The sequence below is a fragment of the Apium graveolens genome, chromosome 7 (genome assembly GCF_009905375.1).
Source record: "Apium graveolens cultivar Ventura chromosome 7, ASM990537v1, whole genome shotgun sequence".
Lineage (NCBI taxonomy): Eukaryota > Viridiplantae > Streptophyta > Magnoliopsida > Apiales > Apiaceae > Apium > Apium graveolens.
Genome location: NC_133653.1, coordinates 29,385,458 through 29,412,039, shown reverse-complemented (window position 1 = coordinate 29,412,039; position 26,582 = coordinate 29,385,458). Strand labels below are relative to the sequence as shown.

The 26,582-nt window shown below is 33.6% G+C and overlaps 1 protein-coding gene and 1 long non-coding RNA gene across 2 annotated transcripts; both read right to left on the bottom strand.

Moving 5' to 3' along the window:
- Window positions 1-201: 201 nt before the first annotated feature.
- LOC141670566 (uncharacterized) lies at window positions 202-1,921 on the bottom strand. The gene is made up of 2 exons (XR_012554630.1): window positions 917-1,921; window positions 202-672 (listed from the first exon to the last, which is right to left on the bottom strand). It is a non-coding gene; the product is annotated as an uncharacterized LOC141670566 (long non-coding RNA).
- A 4,564-nt stretch (window positions 1,922-6,485) lies between these two features.
- Window positions 6,486-8,263, bottom strand: LOC141670436 (uncharacterized). The gene is made up of 2 exons (XM_074476276.1): window positions 7,029-8,263; window positions 6,486-6,792 (listed from the first exon to the last, which is right to left on the bottom strand). Exon 1 carries the CDS (start codon window positions 8,188-8,190, stop codon window positions 7,342-7,344), a length of 849 nt encoding a protein of 282 aa, XP_074332377.1. The 5' UTR covers window positions 8,191-8,263; the 3' UTR covers window positions 6,486-6,792; window positions 7,029-7,341.
- Window positions 8,264-26,582: the final 18,319 nt, after the last annotated feature.

The following is a 26,582-nucleotide window of genomic DNA, read 5'->3' as shown; positions in this document are numbered from 1 at the left end:
ATAATCAAATGAACAATACAATACTTGGTTATTAAACCATAAAATAATCACTATCCATGAGCTTTCCAACAAACAAAAATTATTGCAGTCAGTCAGTCACTACTCACTATCTATCTCATACAAACTCCACTAGAAAACTCCACTAGAAGTTCTAGAACATGTTCATCCAACAAACAATTAAAACATTACTAGAACAAGACATATAGCATTTCTGATGAATTCAATTCAATAAAATTTATGTGATAGGACATGGTCCAATTAGTTAAAAATACAAAAATTGATCCCTTTAATAATAAACAAACAAAAAAATAACATCTTACATGAACTATCAATCTTACATGAATCTTAGTTTCCACAATTATAATCTACCCACTACATCATCGGGATTTTTTTCAATGACGTAGTTTCAATAAAATTTAAGAGAACCACCTCCCCCTAATCAAATCCCCACCTCAAATTAGATGTCCAAGCAAAAAACTTCACCCGAGGGAAGTATGTATCATGGAAGAGTTCAACAATTTGTAATCGTCATGTCCCGGAATTTAAATATTGTAGTTATTCATCACCCGCACTTTGAATAATTACCTCGCTCGCCTCGCCTACGTATCATAGCTAATCTTCATCTCAATAAAAGTATCCATTCACCTCAGTTTATGTCATCATCATCCACCACTGCATCAAAAATAGCATTATCATTATCAAATTTCATAACTCCTACTTCCTCATCTTTGTGTTTATAGTAAAATATATAATCGGAGGTACTATCATTTGTTCTATTTGGTTTTATAATTTTGAACATCTAGCTAAAAGAGAACATGGCACCAAACTTTTAACTTAATTTTATAGTTTTAGTAGTGTAAACTTAAAATGATATATATTACAAGTAATATAATAAAAATTATCATAAAATGCGTACCTCACAAAAAGCTCCAAGTCGTTCCCATGAACGGGATTCTCTTCAAGGAGCTAGGTCATAAAAGAAGGCTTCTCTGTTTTGAAGAGAATTTCTAAAAGTAAATGTCTCGTCAATTAACACGAGTCCTTTTGTCCAATAACCCAAGGGAAATATATAATCACTGAAAGTTTCACTAATCTGAAACCATCGAGACCACTTATTACCAACACCATAATCATTCATTATCCATATTTCAGATATATTACCTTGTTCCCCATTCCAAAATATCATGGCTAATTTTTCATCTATCACAGAAAGTTTATATCGAGTGGAAAATCTCCATTCATCCACCACTACATCAAGAATGGCACTATCATTATCAAACACCTTCATCAATCCCACCTCCTCGTCTTTAAGTCTATAGTACACAATATAGTTAGAGGTAGCATTGTTGGTTGAGTTTGGTTTTCTTTTGACTGCCCAATGAAAAGATCCATTCACAAAGACGGGACTTTGAACCCGAAATACAGTTGGAATTAACTGAGATCCATCAAACAAGTTGCAATTAATAGTTTTCCAAGAATCCGTGCTCATCTTGTAGACCTCGATGTCAAATTCAGGAGATCCAACTTTTACAATGACATAATCATTACTTTCAGGGACAAAACCAAATTCAAAAACCTCGAGTCTACATGTAGATTGATGTTTAGGTATATATCTACATTGTCTAATAACCGGATTCAATAACAATAATGTAACACCCCATCTAAAAAAATTAGAAGGAGATGTTAGCTATAATTCATAAACCTGCAAACAGAGCACTACTATATTTCTAAACAATAATTAAGCAGTCTAAAATTTTCAAAATAATATTAAATCTCCAAGCTGTCTAAATCAATAATATAAATGTTAAAATCTCTAAATAAATAATTAAATTTAGATACTGATAAAGTCTGAAATCCTAATCAATAAATGGGGTAGCTCTCCATCACACAGTCTCAGATCCCCCTAAGCACCTAACAGAAAAAGAATTCTATTTATTTTATAAATTCAAATTTTTATTTACTTCGAAAACATCCATTTTTTAGTTATCGGTGTTTCTTAAACATAAAGAATTCTATTTCAACATAAGGAATCCTATTTCATGTGGGCTATGTAAGACCATAAGAGAATGCAAATTTTGTGTTTTTTTTAATTTCATGTATATTTAATTTAATTTTTAAATATAGTATTTGTGTTCATCTAATGTGTATTAACTATTAAGAATTAATTGATTATGTCCGACACGGAGAGAAATATAATTTGAATTAATTTTAGAAGAGTCAAAGATAAATATTTTTTATTATTTTTAATGTTAATAATGTTTTTGAAATCCTTGTTAACTATTTTTTATGAAGGTATTAACCAAACAACCAATCATAATTTATTATGCTTAAAATAGCCTATTACGCTTAAAATAGCATATAACCTATGCGATGGATGGTAATTTTAATATTTATTATCATATTATTATTATTTTTATTATTATATTTACTTTTTATTATAAAAGGTAAATTATGAAATAAAATAAATAAGTTTTTGGAATTTATGATATTAATTTTAATATATATTATTTAATCTTATTTTTTTCAAATTTATTTATTAATTTTGCGATGCAAATATGTTAATGATATAAATGGCCAATTGAGTAGGTTTTTAGTAGTGAGTCCTGTGACAACGACGTGCAAGCGTGCAGAAATTTGGGAGGACTAATGGATGTATAGCTTGTCTATATGGCATTTTTTTAATTAATTATATATATTTTTAGTCTCCAAGATGAACGAAAATTGTTTTTGCTGAGAGAGGCATACATTGAGTCGGAATACTCTGTAGCGTATCTATACTATACTATTATAAGCAAAACACCCTCTATTTGGTAGTTAGTCGGTTGTTCGGTACAGTTGTTTGGTACGGTAAAAATAACCGTCAGATCTAAAAATATATAGATGAGAACCGTTGGATATAATAATAATAATATATTAATATTTAAACTGCACTCATAGGTTCAGGGTTCAAGGTTCGAATCCCGTCAACAACGTATTATATTTAAACTTTTATATTCTTTATTTTTAATGATTTCTACAGTTTCAAGGTTTGAGTCCCGTGACTAACATAATATATATTATATTATTAATTATCAGTCAAAACTCAAACTATCATAAAATATATATTGTTATAACTTATTATATTCTTCAATTTATTTTTCAACTATTGAAAATTTATATTAATATATTAATAATTTTAAGATAAAATATACTATTAAAATTATTCGAGTGTTAAAAAATAATATGTGCATAGGCTAGTAATACTATTATAAGAGAAATATGGTTTCATTTGGTCAGTTGATGAACATCTTCCTCAAAAGTATGCTAACACTTTTCAAAATATAACTAATAAATCATTAAAAAATTAGAAAAATAATACTTAAAAAAACAATACCATATCATCTAAAACTCCACTTTCCTACAGGCTATGTACCCGCCAGCGAAGCAAAGTAGGAGGACATTTTAAGACTTTAACTATCAAAATTTTGAATCCTTCAATAATATGATACATACAAAAAAAATAAGTAAATATTTTAACTTTAATAATCTCAATAACATAAAAATATTAATTTTATAATTTATTAATATATATTAATAAAATAATAAAATTACAAATGTTATAATCAGTCCGTGCATCTGGTACAATTAAATCTATACTATATTATAATACACGAAACATTAAAAATTTGGTAGTCAGTCGGTCAATACTTGGTAAAATTACTTAATTACCCTCACTACGTAATAAAATATTAAACTAATTATTATTAAATTCGCCTGCTACTTTTATTAGTTTAATCGACTATATTGGAAAATAATTCCTTGATTGATTATGATCACAAAGCTGTTATATATACCAGCATACAAGCTTATACTTAGCCTAGAATTAAGCTATCTAGCTACAATTAAGTTAACAGAACATATTACAAAATATTTACTAAATAAATATTGTTTGACTAATATATTCTATCACACCCCCGCAGTCGAAACGGGAGGTTGGCGTACGCTTAGACTGTCTCGAAAATCTTCAAATAAAACTAAAGGAAGACCCTTTGTAAATATATCAGCGATCTGGTATCGTGACGGAACATGTAGAACCCTAACTTGTCCCTTAGCAACTTTTTTCTCAACAAAGTGAATATCCATCTCAATATGTTTAGTGCGTTGATGTTGAACAGGATTTCTAGATAAATAAATCGCACTGACATTATCACAATAGACCAACGTGGCTTTCTGAATCGGACACTGAAGTTCCAAAAGAAGATTGCGTAACCAACAGGACTCAGAAACCACATTTGCAACTCCTCGATATTCAGCCTCTGCACTCGATCGGGATAAAGTCGGTTGTCGTTTGGCTGACCATGATACCAAGTTATCACTAAGAAACACACAATAACCCGAAGTGGACCGTCTAGTATCCGGACACCCACCCCAATCTGCATCAGTATAAGAAATGAGAGTGAATGTCGTAGATGGATAGAGATGTAAGCCATGATCAAGTGTACCCTGAATGTAGCGGATAACACGTTTGAGTGCAGGCATATGCTCCTCCCGGGGGTCATGCATAAATAAATACACTTGTTGCACGGCATATGTAATGTCGGGTCTCGTGAATGTGTGGTACTGAAGAGCCCCGACAAGACTCCGATAATGGGTTGGGTCCTCATACGAGGTGCTAGAATGAGCACTGAGCTTGGGTTTAGTGTCAACTGGAGTGGGTGATGGCTTACATGAGGACATGCCCGCTCGTTCAATTATCTCAGCAGCATATTTGTGTTGTGATAAAAACAACCCACCTGCATGGCGTGTGACCGCAATGCCCAAAAAGTAATTCAAGGGCCCCAAGTCTTTCATAGCAAACTCCGAGCTAAGAAGTGAGATGATAGACTGACGAAGCTCATCGGAAGAAGCTGTCAAAATTATATCGTCCACATACACCAGAACGTAAGCCATAGCATTCCCGTGATGAGAAATGAATAGAGAATGATTCGATGTGCTACGAGAGAACCCAATAGTGGATAAATAATCAGCAAACCGCTGGTACCAATCTCGAGGGGATTGCCTGAGCCCATAAATAGATTTCTTCAATAAACAAACATGTGAAGGACGATCCGGGTCTTTGAAGCCCATAAGCTGATGCATATACACAGTCTCCTTAAGTTCTCCATGTAAGAAGGCGTTTATCACATCAAGTTGATGAATGGACCATGATCTCGAAAGAGCGAGACTAAGAACAGTGCGAATGGTTGACGGTTTAATCACTGGACTAAAAGTCTCTCCACAATCCACGCCAACCTGTTGACCGGCACCATCACCTACAAGGCGGGCTTTATACCTCTCAAAAGAACCATCAAAATTCTCTTTATGGCTAAAAATCCACATAGATCGAATCACATTAACATTAGGTGGACGGGGCACCAACTCTCATGTTTTATTTTGAATAAGAGCATTATATTCATCATCCATAGCCATTTTCCAATTCAAGTCACGAAGGGCAGATGCAGGGTTACGGGGTAGAGGAGATTTAGAAACTGTAGTGTGCAGATTAAATTGACGTTTTGGTTTATAGATCCCCCGTTGACTACGTGTAACCGGCCTAAGTGTAGTAGATGGATTGGGCTGCTGTGGAATGGGTTGGGAATTTAGTTGTGGGTTCATTGCATTAGGACAATGAGTGGTTACCCCAGAGGAAGAAGTAGGTGGGGACTGATCCATAGTGGACTACCTGATGGAGTCTGTTGACACAGGTTGGACGGATTGAGACGCCAATTGTTGAATCACATACGGTGACACACCGTCATCCAGAAAATCATATGTATGACTTTGAGGAGTATGCAACTTGGAAAAGGGAAATTGAGTCTCATCAAAGAGTACATGACGAATAATGATGATTTTATTAGATGATAAATCATAACATTTATACCCACGATGATTAGTAGGGTATCCCAAAAATACACATGGAGTAGAACGGGGTTAAAGCTTATTTATGGTAGTAGAGGGAAAGAGTGGATAACATAAACACCCAAAGACCCGTAAATGAGAATAAGACGGATCTTTTTGATATAAAAACTGAAGTGGAGTTTGATAACCCAACTTCTTACTTGGAAGAATATTTAGAAGATATGTTGCCAGTTGTAAAGCATGATGCCAAAATGAGGGAGGTAGGGAAGGATGAGCTAGAAGGGTTCGGATTATGTTGTTAATGGATCGAATTTTTCTTTCAGCTTTCCCATTTTGTGACAACGTATGTGGACAAGACAGGCGAAAAGAAATCCCATTAGTTTGACAAAACTCCCAGATGCGTCTATTATCAAATTCCCTCCCATTATCACATTGAATGTTCTTAACTTCCCGTTCAAATTGAGTGCAGATGAGGGCTCTAAATGACGAAAACATTGAAAACACTTGAGATTTTGTCGATAAAGGAAATGTCCACAAAAAATTAGAGAAATCATCCAATAACAACATATAATAACGATGGCCCATAGAGCTCAAAACCGGAGTAGTCCAAAGATCACTATGAATAATGTCAAAAGGCATAAAAGTGCGAGAACTAGAAGATACAAATGGCAATTTTACATGTTTTCCAAGAGGACAAGAAGGACAAATATGATTATTCCGAGGTCTAGTACACTTAATGAAATTATTATGTCGTAGAGAATCAAAAGCAGATGCGCCTGGGTGTCCCAAACGAGCATTCCATAAAGAAGGTGCTAGAGCAGCAAAAGTAGATGGTGAGTTGACTTTATTTGTGGTGATTGGATATAGGTATCCCCGACTCTCACACCTCATTAGGCGCATCCCTGTCTGAAGATCCTTCACAGAAAAACCAAAAGGATCAAATTCTACAAAAAATGAGTTATCAGCTATAAATTTGCGAACCGATACTAAATTTTTCACAAGTTGAGAAGCATGAATGACATTATTCAAGGTCAATGAGGGGTTAGGGGATGATAATTTTGTGTGACCGTACCCAAGAATTGGAATTGAATGACCATTACCAACAATAATACCACGATTTTGGCTTAAATTAAAATAAGACGAGAGATTACCCTGGTTGGGAGTCATGTGGGAGGTGGCCACGATGTTCATGTACCAATTTGCATCTAGCGGAGTGATCCCGAGAGTATACATGGCTGCCTCAATATCAGTTGGGCTTGGTGTAGCAGCATGGTAGGCTGAATGTCGAGGCTGTGGGCTAAGAATTCCAGGTTGCTGTTATTGTGGCCTAGGTGGCAGAGTAGGTCTGGCCCAATTGGTAGAAGATGGATAAGGGTAATGAGGACATGCCCATGGTGCCTATGGAAGCCAAGATTGAGGCTTCCATTGTTGGTGGTGTTGCTGTCCACGGTAACTACCCGTGTTCTACCCACCAGAGCTGTGGCCACGGTTGCCTTTGCCGTTGTTCCGGCTACCAGATTTGTTATGCTTCCTGTTATTATTTCCACGGTAATTATTGTTAGCATAATTACGAGAATTAATACCCTGAGAAGATTCACGATTGGGCGGAGCTTGAGTGCGATCATTGGCCGGCTGATCCTGGGCAATGAAAGTAGTTGAATCAGCTTCATGTTTAGCACGTTCCTGCAGATTCTTTTCCGCCAATGCAAGCTTGGAACGTACTGTGGCAAAAGAAGGAAGATTCTTCTTATTTTGTATAACCATAACAAAGTCTTTATATGATTCATTCAGACCTTGAAGCAGCTTCAAGACCAGAGCATGATCATTGATGGGAGCCCCAACATTGGCTAATTGGTCGGCTAGACTTTTAAGACGGTTGCAATACGCACTAGTTGTAGAGAAATCATCAAGCCTTGTGGTGGTGAACTCAGTATTGAGATACATGGCTCTCGAGTGCTTATTATCATGGAATAGATCGGTGACGCTTTCCCATATATGTTCTGCCGAGTCATCATCAATGAGAATGGAGTTGAGTATATCAGGAGAAATGGTAGCATAAATCCACTGAAGAACAACAGCGTCGAGTCGTTTCCAAAGAGATAGGTCTGCCGCCTTGGCTTGCTCATAAGCTTCCTTCTCTTTGGCCTCCGTCGGCGATATAATGTGTTCAAGAACCCCATGTACTCTAGCCTGGACCTTAAATAATGCAGCCCACGAGTGGTATTGTCCGGATTCCATATCCAGTGTAATAGAGATAAGAGATTTCACATTGGTAATTGCCAAAGCCGGATGGAATTTAGGTGCATCGGCCATGATGATTGACAAGAAGAAAGAGAGAAAAGAAGGAAGAAGATGAAGGAATACAGGGCTGGCTGCAGAAGAAGGAGATGACAGGAACAACCCTAATCGGATATCATATTAGAAAATAATTCCTTGATTGATTATGATCACAAAGCTGTTATATATACCAGCGTACAAGCTTATACTTAGCCTAGAATTAAGCTATCTAGCTACAATTAAGTTAACAGATCATATTACAAAATATTTACTAAATAAATATTGTTTAACTAATATATTCTATCAAACTACTATTTCTTTTATAAATTTAATTGATCCATATTGCGGCCACTTATGTCCTGTGAACAAGAACAACTATCACAAGACCATTCATTCTGGGAAAGATGAGGAAGAATTTCAAGACTCCAAATCATCGCAAAATAAATCCTTAATTACAAATGTACCCTTCTCTATATTATTATTATTATATAATATTAACCTAACGTGTTTAACAAATTCAATAAATAATTGATTTCCTATTGTTAATGACATAATTAATTCCCTAATATTAATTATAATATTAATTATATATAAGTACTTTAATTTTCAATCTTTAATTTCGTATAAATAATGTATCTTATTTAACTTAAGTATGAGCGTGCTTATTTGAAAATAAATTTTAATGAAATTTTTTATTATAAAATATATTGTAATTGAAAATAAAATTTATCTACCAAATATTAAAACTTAGAATACCTAACCTAAAAAAAATAAATATAAAAAATACATGTACATTGCACGGGGTATAAACTACTTGATTACCTTCACATAATTAATTTATTATTTTGACATAATTATCTTATATTATAAAATCTCTAACATAAATTATATATAACCACACACATTAGACGTGAAAATGATGTTTGGGCAGATATAGAAGATGACTTGAAGATGGTATAAGGATAATTGGAACTATTGATTTAAGCTAAAATTTAGCTTTTAATTATAACATAGTTATCATTTGTACACATATTTATAAATATTGTAGTAAAAGAATATATATCAGTAATCAATATTTTTTTTTATAAAATACCTCTCATTTCAAATATATATTCGACTTTACTTATTTAGACATACTAACTCTTTTAACAATTTAACAAATATAATTAATAAAAAATAAAAAAATTAACAATTATTTAAAACAACCATGCATCATCGCACGGGTTTTAGGCTAGTTATATATATATAATCGCAACTGTTATTTGTTTAATCATACTAGCTAGTAAGATATCTCGGGCATCGTACAGGGAATTTCTTGTCATATAGTTAAATTAATTAAATGGTATTCTTTAATAAAAAAATTTAATACTTGGTTTTTTAGTGTTTTTTTTGTTTAATTAGTCTAAATACTTGTACTTTTATATATAAAAAAACTTTATTGTTAAATTCAAGCATAAATCACGAATCAAAGTAAGATCTTTATCACTAAAATTCTTACTTAATGTTTTATGCCGATAAAATTTTGTTACGTCATAAATTTCATATTAAACAAATTTAACTATTTTTTTATAGTTTGTATTAGTAGTAGAATTTATATTTAAATATTGACAAATTTATAATCGAAATTACTTACTTATTTCTTTAAAAATAAAATAATAAACTAAAAATATCAAGAAATGGAATATTTATTTCGCGAAACCTGATTTTTTTCTTTCAATGGAGGTTAGATTATTTTTATTTCTTCTATAATTAAAATAGTTTTATTTTCTATTATTGAAAATTTATGTATACCTGTTGAATACATCTATATGAATCTTTCATTTGATGATATTAATGTCTTGATTTGATGGGTGAGAATATAGTTGAATTGCAGACAAATGCCATTGATTGAATATGTTGCACGTAACAATCCCTATGAACTCTGTCGAGATCAGCATGTGTAACAATCAGATGCAATTGAGTTTATAGAGTTTAATACTTTACTTTCTTGATGATCTTTCTATCTTGATCTCATGCCTAAATTTTCAATTTTGTTGAGCTATTTGACATATCATTCATAAATTTCATATCATTTATAATGCCTTCTATTAAAACTTGTAAACTTTTATTATAAACTACAGAGATATCAGTAGAATAAATAATCAAATATAGGATTACTCCCAATCATAAATGTACTGAATATAAGAGAGTTTTATATGGAGAACACATTTTTTAGCACAGACCTCGGATACCACATATGTTCTGCAATCAAAATACTATCAAATATATTATTTTGTTAAGTATGTTTTACGAATATGACTAAATTATTAAAATTGTTTAAGATCATTTAAGTTTTTTTTACAGGTAAGATCATTTAAGTTTAGTAAGTATAATATGTATGTTCTGCAATTTGAACAAATGTTGCAAAATAAACATGTTTCGTAGAATAAAATAGTTTGTAATGTTCTACCTGCAGTACATGTATGATATTCAAGATTTTGAATAAAATAATTATTTTTGTAGAACATAATTCGCAAAATAATAAATTTTGCAATATTTTTATGCAAGATTTTAGTTACAGAACATAGTGGTCTCCGTAGTCTCCAACAAAAACGTGATCTCCATAAAACTTGACTCCTGAATATAAATATATTTCAGACAGTTGCACATAGAACATGTTCAATTTAAAAGCTTTAAATAAAAAAACACACTTACTAAAGTTATTGTAGTTTGCATAATAAAGAACATAGCGCATAGCCATTATCATTTTTTTTGTCAAGAATAACTATTATCATTGAAACAATACAAAAAAAACAATCTATGCACTCTGAACGTAAAGCAATTATGTTTGCAAGCATAATAACAAACAAAGAAATTTTAATTCATCTTAACAAAACCACAAATTGTTCTTAAGAACAAATCACATATTATTTTTTAAGAACAAAACACAAAACTAACGTCTAAAATAAACAACATTAAATAAAAATAAGAATAATATTGAAGAGTCCATCTGATAATATCATAGATAGATAATTCAGCAGATGCAAAATGTGACGAAAAGGCTACATTGCTGGTAGCTGGACTGAGATTCACTTCCGAAACCAAAAATTAAAAATAAGGTTCAAGGTCTTTTTATTAAGATGCCAAACACCGAATAAAAATGCATGTTAGGAAAAAAATTTGCAGTGAAATAACATTGCAACCAACCAATTTTATCTTTTTGGAGGACGGTATTGCATAACTAGGTGTGTATCCAGTATCACAAACCTCAACATCGGTCTGCAGCATAAACAAATGGTGTAGGAGTTGTGAACTTATCTGATATATATACTATTAGGTCACACAACACTGTAGAAGAGGGTTGAATACAATGTTTAATACAATCAAATCGATTTCGAACACAAGTAACAGTAAACAGATATATTCAATATAATAAGCTTTGTTACAATGGAACTGTTCTCTCTCACTGATGAACAAATATCAAGAGAGCTGCTAGGTTACAATGTATGATCTTCTCGATAATGATAACACATATAGTGTAAACCTATGTCTGTGTTTATATATTACACAATTACAAGATAACTTCTAATTGATATAAAATATAATTTTGTCTCCTAAAATATATCAATCAGATATTTTTATACAATTCTTTCAGTCCTCTAACTCTTTCCATGCATATCTTCTTTTGTATTAGTCTCGATCTTCTTTCCTGTATATCAGCTTCCTTCCTAGGGATGACAATTTATACCGAACCGATGAATACCCGATCCGTACCGATCCGATCGGGTTTTACCGAACCCGAATATTTCGGGTTTGGATTCGGGTTCGGGTTTGATTTTTAAACCCGAACCATTTTCGGGTCGGGTTTGGTTTTAAGACATACCGTTTCGAACCCGACCTGAAAACCCGAAACCCGTTCCGTTCCGACCCGAACCCGATCCGAAACCGGTGTTAATATATAAATAATATTTTTATTTTATAAGTAATAATATAATATATAATATAATATATTACTAATATTAGTACTAAAAAATTATACTTTATACAAACTATTGCATTAAAGTTGTTTAAATATGTTTTTAGCAGCATTTTCACTCCAATTATACTAAAGGTCAAAATTGTTGTATTATTTCACCAACAATTTTATTCATAGAGGTATATTATCCATTTTCTTTTCTGAACCCTCTAATTCAATCCCAAAAATTTCAATATCGTCATATTTATGAGCACTTTGCTCAAACCAGAGCCTACTAATTTTTCACTAGCGTTTGTGCAAATTAAGGTGCAATTTGATAGTGATCTACAAACCCGAATCCGAACCGAACCCGAACCGAACCCGATGGGTTCGGGTTCGGGTTTAGTGGTTCGGGTTTTTCCGGGTTCGGGTTTGACAAAAATAATCGGGTTCGGGTTTGGTTTTTGCTAAACCCGTTTCGACCGACCCGATTGCCATCCCTATTCCTTCCTTAACTGTAAGTCCTCCCGTACTTAAGTTCTGATATCTATCTTATGATATTTAAGTTCTGATATCCTTAAGTACTGATATTTCCTGTTTGTTAAGATCTGAAAACTAATCATGAAACATATTAGACATGACATCTCAAATATATCTAACAATCTCTCCCAACTTGTAAATTGTGCAAAAATATACAAGTTAATAGATTTGATGATGTCAAAAATATTTAAGTTCAAATGCAATATGTTTCATGATTAGTTTTCAGATCTTAACAAACAAGAAATATCAGTACTTACTGGAATCAATATTTACTGGAAGTCAGGACCTAAGGATATCAGAACTTAAATTTCAGAAGATAGATATCAGAACTTAAGTACGGGAGGACTTACAGTTAAGGAAGGAAGCTGATTTACAGGAAAGAAGATCGAGACTAATACAAAAGAAGATATGCATGGAAAGAGTTAGAGGACTGAAAGAATTGTATAAGATATCTGATTGATATATTTTAGGAGACAGAATTATATTCCATATCAATTAGAAGTTATCTTGTAACTGTGTACTATATAAACACAGACATAGATTTACACTATATGTGTTATCATTATCGAGAAGATCATACATTGTAACCTAGCAGCTCTCGTGATATTTGTTCATCACTGAGAGAGAACAATTCCATTGTAACAGAGTTTATTATATTGAATATATCTGTTTACTGTTACTTGTGTTCGAAATCGATTTGATTGTATTAAACACTGTATTCAACCCCCTTCTACAGTGTTGTGTGACCTAACAATTGGTATCAGAGCTTATCTGTTAACACATACAGTAAAGATCCAAACAATCATGTCTGAAGAAGCAGAAAATCCAACCAAGCCCACCAAAACTGAAGAAACTAATAACACTCAAATCCACAGTCGATATGAGACTATTAGGGTTCCCATACTGAGACCTTCTGAGTATCCCATATGGAAAGTGAAGATGACTATATTTCTGGAAGCTACAGATCCAAAATACATTGACAGAATTAATGAAGGACCACATAAGCCAACCAAGCTCTCTGTTGTAGTTGCATATCAGCCAGCAAAGACCATACCAAAGGATAAAAATGAGTACAGCTGAAGATATCTCATCCATTGCCAAGGATGCAAAGGTAAGGCATTTGCTGCATAGTGCCATTGATAATGTCATGTCAAACATGGTAATTCATTGCAAGACCGCAAAGGAGATATGTGATGCTTTGGAGACAAGATGCCAGGGAACTGATGCAATCAAGAAGAACAGGAGGACTATACTCAATCAAGAGTATGAGCACTTTGACTCAAAAGGTGAGGAGTCATTAACTGACTTATATGACATGTTTGTCAAACTCTTGAATGATCTGTCACTGGTGGACAAGGAATATGATCTTGAAGATTCAAATCTAAAATTCCTTTTAGCTCTTCCTGAAAGTTGGGATTTGAAGTCTACTACTATAAGAGACAACCATGTTCTTGATGAAACTACTCTTGATAAAATTTATGGTATGCTCAAGACTTATGAACTTGAGATGGATCAAATGAGCAAGAGGCATGGGAGAAAGTCAAGGATAGTTGCTCTTAAAGCTGAGGAGGAATCCCCCAAAGTGACTGTCTCAAAGAAAGGCAAAGGAAAGGCTCTCATCATAAAGTCTGATTCAGAATCATCAAGTTCTGATGATGATGATTCAGAAACTGAAAGTTTACCTAAAATAGATGCTGATGAAGAGATGATGAAATTATGTGCTCTTATGGTGAAGGGTATCACAAAGATAGCCTACTGGAAATTCATAAGGGGAAAGAAGTTTTCCAGGAAAGGTGTAATTGCTGATAAGAAAGGGTTCAGAAAGTATGAAGGCAAAAGTGTAAAGTCTGACAGAGGAGACAACTTAAATGTCAAATGCTATAGTTGTGGTGAAAGAGGCCACATATCTCCTGACTGCAAAAAAGGAAAGAGTAACAAAGGTAAGGCACTTGTCACAAAGAAGAAAAGCTGGACAGACTCTTCAGATTCTGAAGATGAGGTGAATTATGCTTTAATGGCAAATGCTGATGGCAGCCCTGAAACTGCTGAATTGAAGGTACCTCAAACAACTTATGCTTTTCATACTGATGATATTACTGAGTTGAGATTATATCTTAAAACCATGTTTATTAGCTACAAAGATAAAATTTTAACATGTGAAAGATTAACTTCTGAAAATCTTGCTTATAAGAAAAGGAATGACTAATTAGAAAAGGAGTTAGTTATGTTCCATCAAACTTAGAAAGAAAGAGATGATGCTTTTTATGTTAGAGATGAAGTGCTAAAATTGAATCAATCTCTAAAAACTGAGTTAGAAAAAGAAAAAGAGATTATCAGGATCTGGACTAACTCTGGCAGAACAACTCAGAATTTATTAAGTAGTGGAAACTGGAAAGAGTGCTTAGGTTATGGAGATGATAAAAGTGAAAAAGGAACTGATCAAATTGAGCCAATTGTTGTTAGACAAACTGCTAAGCCAAGGGTAAATCCTGTTAAGTTTGTAGCTAAAACTGTAAAGTATGATTCTGAAAAGATGAAAGAGTCTGTGACAGAAGTTAAGGAGAAGTCAACTTCTGACAAATTAGAACAGGATAAACCAGCTGGAGTCAACAAAGGCTTAATGACAAAGAAGCAGCTTAAGCATAACCTGAAAGAAATAAGGAATGTCAACAAGGTAAAGGCAACTAGGAAAAATAGGAATGGAAAGGAAGGTGTGAATAAAAGTAATAATTATATGCCTGTTCCTAATGCTCCTAGAAAGAAATGTTATAATTGTGGAAACTGTAACCATCTTGCTTCTTTTTGCAGGAAGAATAAGAATATAAACTCTTTACCTCCTAAGTCAGGAGTTAAGAGTCAGTCTGTTAGATTTAAGCCACAAAATCCTTGTTTTCATTGTGGTAGTTTATGGCATTCCATTTATACTTGTAAGGAATATCATAGTTTGTACTATGATTATTATCAAATAAAACCTTCTTTGAAGAAAGTTGCTATAATTCCTTCTAGTGTAAAGTCTGATATAAGTTCTGATAAATAGGATGTTAGCATAAACTCTGATATTAAATCTGATGCAAATGCTAAGAAACTTAAAAAGGACAAAGGATCCAAGCAAGTATGGGTCCTTAAAACTAACCATTAATGGTCTTTGTGATTGCAGGGCAACAGGAAAAACATCCTAGTACTTGATAGTGGATGTTCAGGACAGATGACTGGAAATAAAGCCCCGCTCTCAGACTTTGTGGAGAAAGCTGGCCCAAGAGTTTCTTATGGAGATGGCAACATGGGAAAAACTATGGGATATGGCAATATTAATCTTGGGAATGTCATCATTGAAACAGTAGCTCTTGTCTCAGAACTCAAACACAATCTGCTAAGTGTGAGCCAAATCTGTGACAGAGGTTATCATGTGGATTTCTTTGAAGAACACTGTGAAGTTGTAAGCAATTCTACAGGCAAAGTGGTTATGAAAGGTTACAGGCATGGTAACATTTATGAAGCCATACTTTCAACAAGTTCTGATGGTTCTGCAATCTATCTGTTGAGTAGAGTATCAATTGAAGAAAGCTGTAATTGGCATAAAAGACTCTCTCATTTAAATTTCAACAACATAAATGAGCTTGTAAAGAAAGATCTTGTGAGAGGATTGCCAAAATCAGTATTTGCTCCTGATGGCCTTTGTGATTCAGGTCAAAAGGCAAAACAAAGAAAATCTTCTTTCAAGAGCAAAACCGAGTGATCAATTCTTGAGCCTTATCACCTACTGCATCCACTCTAACTGATCATGTCAGACAGCTGGATAAGTTGGTCAAAGATTCTGTTAAAATTATAAGAAGTGATAATGGTACTGAGTTCAAGAATTCAATTATGGAAGAGTTCTGAAAAGAGCATGGAATCAAACAGGAATTTTCTGAACCTGGAACTCCACAGCAAAATGGAGTTATAGAAATAAAGAACAAGACTCTCATTGAAGCTGCACGAACTATGCTTGATGAAGCAAAGCTGCCAACCTACTTTTGGGCTAAAGCTATGCAGACTGCTTGTTTTACACAGAATGCTACACTCATAAACAAGCATGGAAAAACACCATATGAGATGGTGAAGAAAAAGAAGCCAAATCTGAAATACTTTCATGTATTTGGATGTAAGTGTTTTGTTCTTAAGACTTATCCTGAACAGCTCTCAAAATTTGATCTAAAAGCTGATGAATGAATTTTTGTTGGATATCCACTTTCCACAAAAGGTTTCAGAGTCTATAATTTAAGAACAAGGGTTGTCATGGAATCTATCAATGTATCTTTTGATGATAAGAAGATTATTGGACTTGAAGATTTTAATGATCACGATCAGCTGAGATTTGAAAATGAAGACTTAAATTCTGATTCTATAAATTCTGATGACTTAAACTCTGATCCTGTAAGTACTGATGTCATTGAATCTGTGGTAACAACTCCAAAGGAAAATGCACCTATCCAGGGGGAGCAAGCTGAAGATCCTAACACATCTCAAAACTCTCAGGAAGCATCAGAATCTGTCACTGGCTCTTCAAATTCTGATTCATCTAGTTCTGATAAGCCAAATTCTGATAATTCTGGAAACTCTGATACTTCAAATCCTGAAGGATCCAAGTCAAATTCTGAAGTCTCAGAGAGCATAACTACAGGGGGAGCATCAGAAAATGCTGATGGAGATAGCATGGATCATAGGGGAGGATCCAGTTCTAGAAGTCAACTTCAATCTGCAAGGAATTGGACCAAATCACATACACCTGACTTAATAATTGGAGATCCAGAAGCAGGTGTAAGAACTAGAACTGCAACATCAAATGAATGTCTCTATCATTCTTTTCTATCTCAGACTAAACCAAAGAAAGTGGAAGAAGCTCTTCAAGATGCTGATTGGGTGTAAGCAATGCAGGAAGAGTTAAATTAATTTGAAAGAAATAAAGTCTGGACCCTAGTGCCAAGACCAAAGAACAGATCAGTAGTTGGCACAAAATGGGTGTTCAGAAATAAAACTGACAGTGATGGCATAATTACAAGGAATAAAGAAAGGCTGGTTGCTAAAGGCTACTCTCAACAGGAGGGTATTGATTATGATGAAACATTTGTACTAGTTGCTAGATTGGAAGCCATAAGAATATTTTTTTGCTTATGCTGCTCACAAAAAGTTTAAAGTCTTTCAAATGGATGTAAAAAGTGATTTTCTTAATGAAGAATTGGAAGAAGATGTGTATGTTGAACAACCTCTAGGCTTTGTAGATTCAAAATTTCCAAATCATGTCTACGGGCTTGACAAAACACTTTATGGCCTTAAGCAAGCTCCTAGAGCATGGTATGAGATTTTAGCTCAATTCCTTCTGGAAAGTGGATTTCACAGAGGTACAATTGATAAAACACTGTTCTACCTCAACCATGGAGAGGACTTACTTTTGGTACAGATATATGTTGATGATATCATATTTGGTTCTACAAATGCCAAACTCTGTGAGAGGTTTGCAAAGCTAATGCAGTCAAGATATCAAATGAGTATGATGGGAGAACTTAGTTATTTTCTGGGCCTTCAAGTCAATAAAAATGAAGAAGGAACTTTTAACTGTCAATCCAAGTACACCAGAAATTTACTGAAGAAATTTGGAATGCAAAATTGTTCAACTGCATCCACTCCTGTAATATCCCATATTTTCAAATATTATTATTATAATTATTTGGAATTATTTATGTGATTTTGTGTGAATTTTGGTGAATTATCTGATAATTGGAATTGATGTTTGGGTGTTTATATGTGATATTATTTGAATATTTGAATTTTTATATGTCCAGAATAAAATATAGAAAATTGTGATATTTTTCTAGTAATTTTTGGACTGTTATATGATTTTATAATGATTTATGTATTTATTAATTATTTTTCTGAGTAATTACAAACCTATTTTATAAAGCCGGAAATCTTCCAACTTCAACTGTTTTTACGTTTTTACAACCCAAAACTCTTCTAAAAACTCCTTCCCAACCTAATCTGGTAATTCCGGACATTTTCCGTGTTTTGAAGTTTTCGATCCGGATTACGGTTTGACACGTGCGCGGCCCGGCGCAAGATTTTCGATACGATAACCATTTCGATAAATCAATAAACCCCGTATTCTCGAGAGACGGGATATTTTTACATTATTTTCGTATATGGTATTTTATGAAAAGCTCAGTTTTGATAATTATCCAATTCTGGTATTGAATTGTATCGTTTTTATAGTTACTTAGCGGCTAAGTAATTTATTTTTGGATCATTTTATAGTTACTTAGCGGCTAAGCAACTAATTTAACGATCCAAAATGATCCAGATCGAACCAATATTCCGTAAATATAAATAGCCTATTTCTTATTTCATTTATTTCGTTTATTCATTTGCAGCCCGTAAAAAAATACCGTAAATACAGAGAAAAACCCTTGAAAACCGATACGTTCCTGAGAATCAATCACACAAACGAAGGCGTTAACGAACTCCGATTCGGGCATGCAGCATATCAAAACGAAGCTCTCGAAAAGTCCTTTCTGATTCAACCAATCATTTCAGTGCAGAAATCAAGGTATTTTCTTAGTTAATTATTTTTAAATCGAATTATTTAGTTAATAAAATATGAATTTTTGCAGACGTGATTATTTGAGTGTTTTAATGATTCCATGTTGTAGAGCATGTTTTTCTGGTCAATTTCATATATTATACTTCAAAAATAGAGTTCAATATCATGTAGTAATTAAGGTTTGATTTTCTGAAAATTATTTGAATATGTGTTCTTGGTGTTCTTGAAGAGTTCTGTGAATCAAACCCAAATTTGAGGGTGATGCAGATTTCAGAATTCAAAGTACGAGTAACCAAAATGTTCATATTTTCATGCTCTTTATGTTTATGCCATCAAATCATTCAAACGACTAGTGATTTATAAATTCGTAATTTGGGGTTTATTCCCCCGAATTAGGGGTTTCCTATAGGCTGATTGTTGGATTGTTTTGATGGTATCAATAGCTTCAGTAGGTTTCTTAGAGTCGATTTATGTATAAAAGTGTATTGTTTGATTTCGGAATCATGTAAAACGAAGTTGGCCGGACTTGGAGCTTGGTGTCGCCGGATTCCATGGCTGTTCTTGACGGAATCGAGTTATGAATGGGTATTTGTTGGTTCTGTGGTGTTAAAGAATTGCTGGCTCGTTGCTGTTGTTGATTAGGCAGAAAAACGGGTTCAATCTGTTGTTCTGGCCAGAATCGCGGCTCGCCGGCGTCAGGCAAACCCGCCGGATTCTAGGCGGTGTTCAAGCCCGACCCGGAGTCGTTCTTCGCGACCCGGTTTCAACCCGATTGAAACCCGGGTTTGATCCTCTAAATTCCAGATTTATGTTCTGAAACCTGTTTCTGAAAATTCTTTATTTTATTAATTCAAAAAAATTCTGTTTTAAATTCTGAAAATTCATTTTTAATTTTAAAAATTATTATTTTTATTTTGAAAATTATTTTAATAAATCCAAATTATTTAATTAATTAATTTTAGTTGATAATTAATTATTTATTAGTCAATTAATTTAAATATTAATTGATTAATTAATTTAATTAGTTATTAATTAATTTTAATTGATTATTTAATTAGATTTAATTATTTATTCTTGATTTAAAAATTCCACAAAATAGTTTGGAGCTTTAAAATATTATTTTAAATTATCTTCCAGGCTGGATAATTCTTATAAAATTATTTTCTGGTGTTCCAGCCCTATTATTTAATTATTAAATGATTCGGAGACCCGTTTTAATTCCGAAAAATGTTCAAAAATTTATAATAAATGAACCGTTCGTCCGTTTAATACGAAACGAATGCCTCTAGACTTAGAAAAATATTCCGCTTTCAATAAAAATACTTTCGAGACCCAAATCCTTTTGTTTTGAAAGGTCGCTTGTTTTACAAGTTATTCTGAGTCAAGTTTTGATCGATAAATTATATTTTTGACCAAATTTCAATTTTAAACGTACCGAGTCGAACCTTTTGATGAACCGAGTCGTATGTGATACGAGTTATGTGATATATGAGTTATGTGCTTATGAGCTATGTGAATTATGTGTGTATGTGGATCAGGGGTCCTGTGTTTATCTGTTATATTTATGTGTGGGCTATCGTATGGGTGGACAATAAGGTTTTGACGCGCAGTTCGTCGAGTGATTATCGATTAGACGATTAAAGTTCTATATTTTAATTATAGATGCGGATCTCTCGAGTGATCGGGACAAAACGTTGGATAAAGAATGAGAAGGATTGGTATTGGGTATCTGGCTTCTAGCAATCGAAGGAGCAACATATCAGTAAAGTATTGAAAATAAAGACGGAGACGTTTTGAGACAGAATGTCAGAATAGATGCGTCATTACGAGTGTGACTAACTGCTAAAAGCCCAAAGGTAAGTACCCCTATCATCACTTATTGTTCAAGTGATATTTATTTTAAATCTTATCATGCAAGTATTGTTTTCCCTATTCAGTTCGTAATAGATAAATGTTTTACGGATGCTGAATTAAATGATTCTGTTTATGCAAGCACTCTTCTGCTATTCTATGTTCAGAATAGTTAAGTGATTTTACTTACCAAATTACTGGTTTTATAAATGTTTTGGATTTTGAGAAAGATGACATTGGTTTGGTTTTTATGCCCAAGTAAATGGGGGAATAAAAGTTTATAAGGGTGTCGAGTATTATGACCCCTTTCAATAAAATGTTTTTAAGATTGGATGGTTGTGTAAGAGGCTGTGGCGGCGGTCCAGCGTGAGCTATGTGTTATACAGGATATAACACCTTGCTAGGCCGATATGTGCCTTGGGTACCCCTTTATTTAGTTGGATATGCTTCGTCATACCGGTGTTGCTCCGCGGCTGATCACCGGCGGCAACACACCATCGTTCGAGGATTCCAATCTAAATTATCATATTGTTTTTGATAATCATAGAATAAATGATTTATCAACTGCTTCTGTTTTTGGATTAATGATGAAATGCAGTTTTGGATTCAGTTTCTGTTTGATGCTGATACTTACGTTGTTGTTAAATATCAAAGGTGGTATTAGTATAGATGATTGGTGTTGACTTCAATATGGAATGTTGTGAGCATCAAAGTTCGTATTGATATCTAATTTGATATGACAGCAAAATAAGTATTAATATCAAGAGTTCGGTTTTGAGTAAAGTTTATGATTCAATCCATAATCCTTGTTTCATGTTATTGTGGTTTACGATATTTCCGTAAACAATGTTTTACGAGTTTTATCCTCGTCAAGATTCAAAGTATTACTGAAGCATTTCGCTCAAAAATATCAAAATGGTTTTGAATACAATTAAGGAATCAATTCTGGGGTTCCTCAACTAAAATTTTATGACTTAGCAGTTATGATTTTAAATGTTCTGCTATAATGCAAATGTCAGTTTTATATCAAAAGACCCTATATATGTCATAATGATCTTGCTGAGCATTTCTTTCGCTCATACTTGCCTGTTTTCAAATTTAACCTCCAGTGAGGATTAGCTTGCGTTGTTTAGCTGTGAAATTCGAGGAAGCAAAGAAAAAGCTCTTGGAAGGTGGTCGGTCCAGGGTTTGTGGGCTAATATAAATTTTATTGTGTAAAGTTGTTTATATTATATTATATTATATTATAGTTGTATATTTTATAGTTGGGCCTAGTATACTTCATTTCGAATTTATACTAGTGGGTTTAGTTTTGAGTTGGAATTTATTGAAAAGAGTTTTAAAAGAAAGTGAAAAATTATTTATGGAATTTGGATATCTTGTTTCTAGAACTGTAACCTTAAAAGATCTTAGATTAGTTTGGGGTCATAAATGATAAATATCTTCCGCTGGCATTTGTTTATTAATTTAACAGGTTATTTTGGATTGAGATTTTATAGTGACGACCAAATCCTCTGACCCTGGATTTGGGGGCGTTACAGGTTGGTATCAGAGCCGAGGTTATAGTAAACTAGAAACGAGAGTATGTAGGAGTGTGTATAGCTATGTGAGGACATTTGAGCTCATATCGAGTTCCTGTTGGACTATTGGATATAGTACCAACGAGTAAGTTAAGATAGGCGCATTCGTTCGAGATGGTTGTGTCCAGCTAGATGGAACTCCGGAAGCTACAAACTTCTATTGTGGAATCTTTTGAGGCTACTACAATTTGACGACAATGAAGATTATCAATATTTCTGGGAACATGAAGAAGCGTCTAGAATCAGATGGCAAGTCAACTGGAGAGTTCAAATTGGAGATAATATTAAGACTTTGGCAATACCTTCTCTTTTTTAAATTCTTTTGAAATCTTTCAAAAAGAAATATTAGTTAGAAGATATATTCCCCAACACCCAATTGCCAGAATTTTATTCTCTGGACTTCATTTCCTTCAGAAATATCAGCTTTGAAATCTTTTCAGTTTTATTCATTTGATTTTGAATTCCTTTGATATTCTTTTATTCTGACTGAGATGAACAACCCTAACTATAGGGGACACAAGGTATACCTGTCTGTGTGATAGGAGTTGGATGGGACGCCATCACTTGTGTGTATTATGAATACATGAAGGTTAACAACCTTTAGTAGTGTCTTAATTTGGGCACGCAATACCAAGTTCGTTTGACTATATTGATTTCTCAGTTATTCTTTTAATTCAATAATACTTTTTCTCAAATTTAGAATTTGGTCCCGTTATGGTATCAAATTCTTTTCTCTTTGAAATTTCATGATTTATTATCCTAAACATTCAAAGGTATGCCAATCAAGTTAAGCTGAGTTATCCTGGTCAATTCAAAGCAGAGTTATGTGATGGGATTACCAAGAGCGACAGTGGAATGCAATGCGATTAAAATGTCAATGCGTACAACGAAGTCGATCTATTTCTTTACTTTTTTCTCTATCTTTCTCTCTATTCTTCTTTCTCGCAATCAGTAAAAGTAATTCTATTGAGGAATTGGTCAAAAGATGTGGATGGAACCGTGGTGCGGAATGAAGCATCCGTGATCATTATGTTTTACAAGGAATCCAAGTTTATTTGAAAATTTTGAGAAGAGTTGCGTATGCAAGATTGGAAAGTTGGCCAAAAGACCCTTAGTGCTTTCTTCTGCTGATTCCGAGGACGGAATCCTTATAAGGGGGGTAGATTGTAATATCCCATATTTTCAAATATTATTATTATAATTATTTGGAATTATTTATGTGATTTTATGTGAATTTTGGTGAATTATCTGATAAATGGAATTGATGTTTGGGTGTTTATATGTGATATTATTTGAATCTTTAAATTTTTATATGTCCAGAATAAAATATAGATAATTGTGATATTTTTCTGGTAATTTTTGGACTGTTATATGATTTTATAATGATTTATGTATTTATTAATTATTTTTTGAGTAATTACAAAACTATTTTATAAAGCCGGGAATCTTCCAACTTCAACCGTTTTTACGTTTTTACAACCCAAAACTCTTCCGAAAACTCCTTCCTAACCTAATCTGGTAATTCTGAACATTTTCCGTATTTTGACTTTTTCGATCCGGATTACGGTTTGACCCGTGTGTGGCCCGTCACAAGATTTTCGATACGATAACCATTTCGATAAATCAATAAAACCCGTATTCTCGAGAGACGGGATATTTTTACATTATTTTTGTATATGGTATTTTATGAAAAGCTCGGTTTTGATAATTATCCAATTCTGGTATTGAATTGTATCATTTTTATAGTTACTTAGCGGCTAAGTAATCTATTTTGGATCATTTTATAGTTACTTAGCGGCTAAGCAACTAATTTAACGATCCAAAATGATCCAGAACGAACCAATATTCCGTAAATATAAATAGCCTATTTCTTATTTCATTTATTTCATTTATTCATTTGCAACCCGTAAAAGAATACCGTAAATACAGAGAAAACCCTAGAAAACCGATACGTTCCTGAGAATCAATCGCACAAACGAAGGCGTTAACGAACTCCGATTCGGGCGTGCAGCATATCAAAACGAAGCTCTCGAAAATTCCTTTCTGATTCAACCAATCATTTCAGTGCAGAATTCAAGGTATTTTCTTATTTAATTATTTTTAATTAGAATTATATAGTGAATAAAATATGAATTTTTGCAGACGTGATTATTTGAGTGTTTTGATGATTCCATGTTGTAGAGCATGTTTTTCTGGTCAATTTCATATATTACTCAAAAATAGAGTTCAATTTCATGCAGATTTCAGAATTCAAAGTATGGGTAACCAAAATGTTCATATTTTCATGCTCTTTCTGTTTATGCCATCAAATCATTCAAATGACTAGTGATTTGTAAATTCGTAATTTAGGGTTTATTCCCCCGAATTAGGGGTTTCCTATAGGCTGATTGTTGGATTGTTTTGATGGTATCAATAGCTTCAGTAGGTTTCTTAGAGTCGATTTATGTATAAAAGTGTATTGTTTGATTTCAGAATCATGTAAAACGAAGTTGGCCGGACTTGGAGCTTGGTGTCGCTGGATTCCATGGTTGTTCTTGACGGAATCGAGTTATGAATGGGTATTTGTTGGTTCTGTGGTGTTAAACGAATTGCTGGCTCATTGCTGTTGTTGATTAGGGTGAAAAACGGGTTCAATCGGTTGTTTTGGCCGGAATCGCGGCTCGCCTGCGTCAGGCAAACCCGCCGGATTCTGGGCGGTGTTCAAGCCCGACCCGGAGTCGTTCTTCGCGACCCGGTTTCAACCGGATTGAAACCCGGGTTTAATCCTCTAGATTAGTTTGGGGTCATAAAGGATAAATATCTTCCGCTGGCATTTGTTTATTAATTTAACAGGTTATTTTGGATTGAGATTTCATAGTGACGACCAAATCCTCTGACCCCGGATTTGGGGGCGTTACAACTCCCATGGCCACGACAACCAAGTTAGATAAAGATACTGGTTCATCAGTAGTTATTACTAACTACGGAGGTATGATTGGCTCTTTACTCTATTTAACTGCAAGTAGGCCTGATATCATGTATGTTACCTGTCTTTGTGCAAGATTTCAGGCTGATCCAAGAGAACCTCACTTAAAAGCTGTGAAAAGAATTTTCAAGTACCTTACGGGTACAACTGATCTGGGATTGTGGTATCTTAGAGAATCAGCTTTTAAGCTAATAGGTTACTCAGATGCAGATTTGTAGGATGCAAAATAGACAGGAAAAGCACTAGTGGAAGCTGCCAATTTCTTGGAGGAAGATTGGTTTCTTGGTTTAGCAAGAAACAGAAGTCAATTTCCACATCAACTGCAGAAGCAGAATATATTGATGCAGGAAGCTGTTGTACACAGATTCTTTGTATGAAGAATCAGTTACTGGATTATGGGTTAGAATTTTCTAAAATCCCTATTTACTGTGATAATCAAAGTGCTATTGCTATGACAGGTGATCCAGTTCAACACTCAATGACAAAGCACATCAGCATTAGGTACCATTTCATAAGGGAACATGTGATGGAAGGTACAGTGGAATTGCATTTTATTCCAAAAGATCAACAACTAGCAAATATCTTCACAAAACCACTATATGAAGCTACATTTACAAGACTGGTAAATGAACTTGGAATGATTTAAGGTTCTTTCTCTAAATCTGCTTAGTTTTTGTTCTCATGCATCAGACTTTATGATCAGTTTTTACAGATTATCTGATTACTAAGTCACAAACTAGATTCTTACTTCTTATCTGTTAGATTCTGATGTCAGTAAATCTTAAGGATGAACTAAATGCTGATAAGCCTCACTTATCAAAAGAAAAGAAAATAAAATAAAAGTCAGGTACTCCTTTGAGATCTAGAGTAAATATATGGAAGGGAAGACCCAAGTGCATTGCTGATATTAAGTAATATGCATCAGAAAAGCTAATAAATTTTCTTAATGACTTTTCACATTCTCTGATTACTGGAGAAATACTA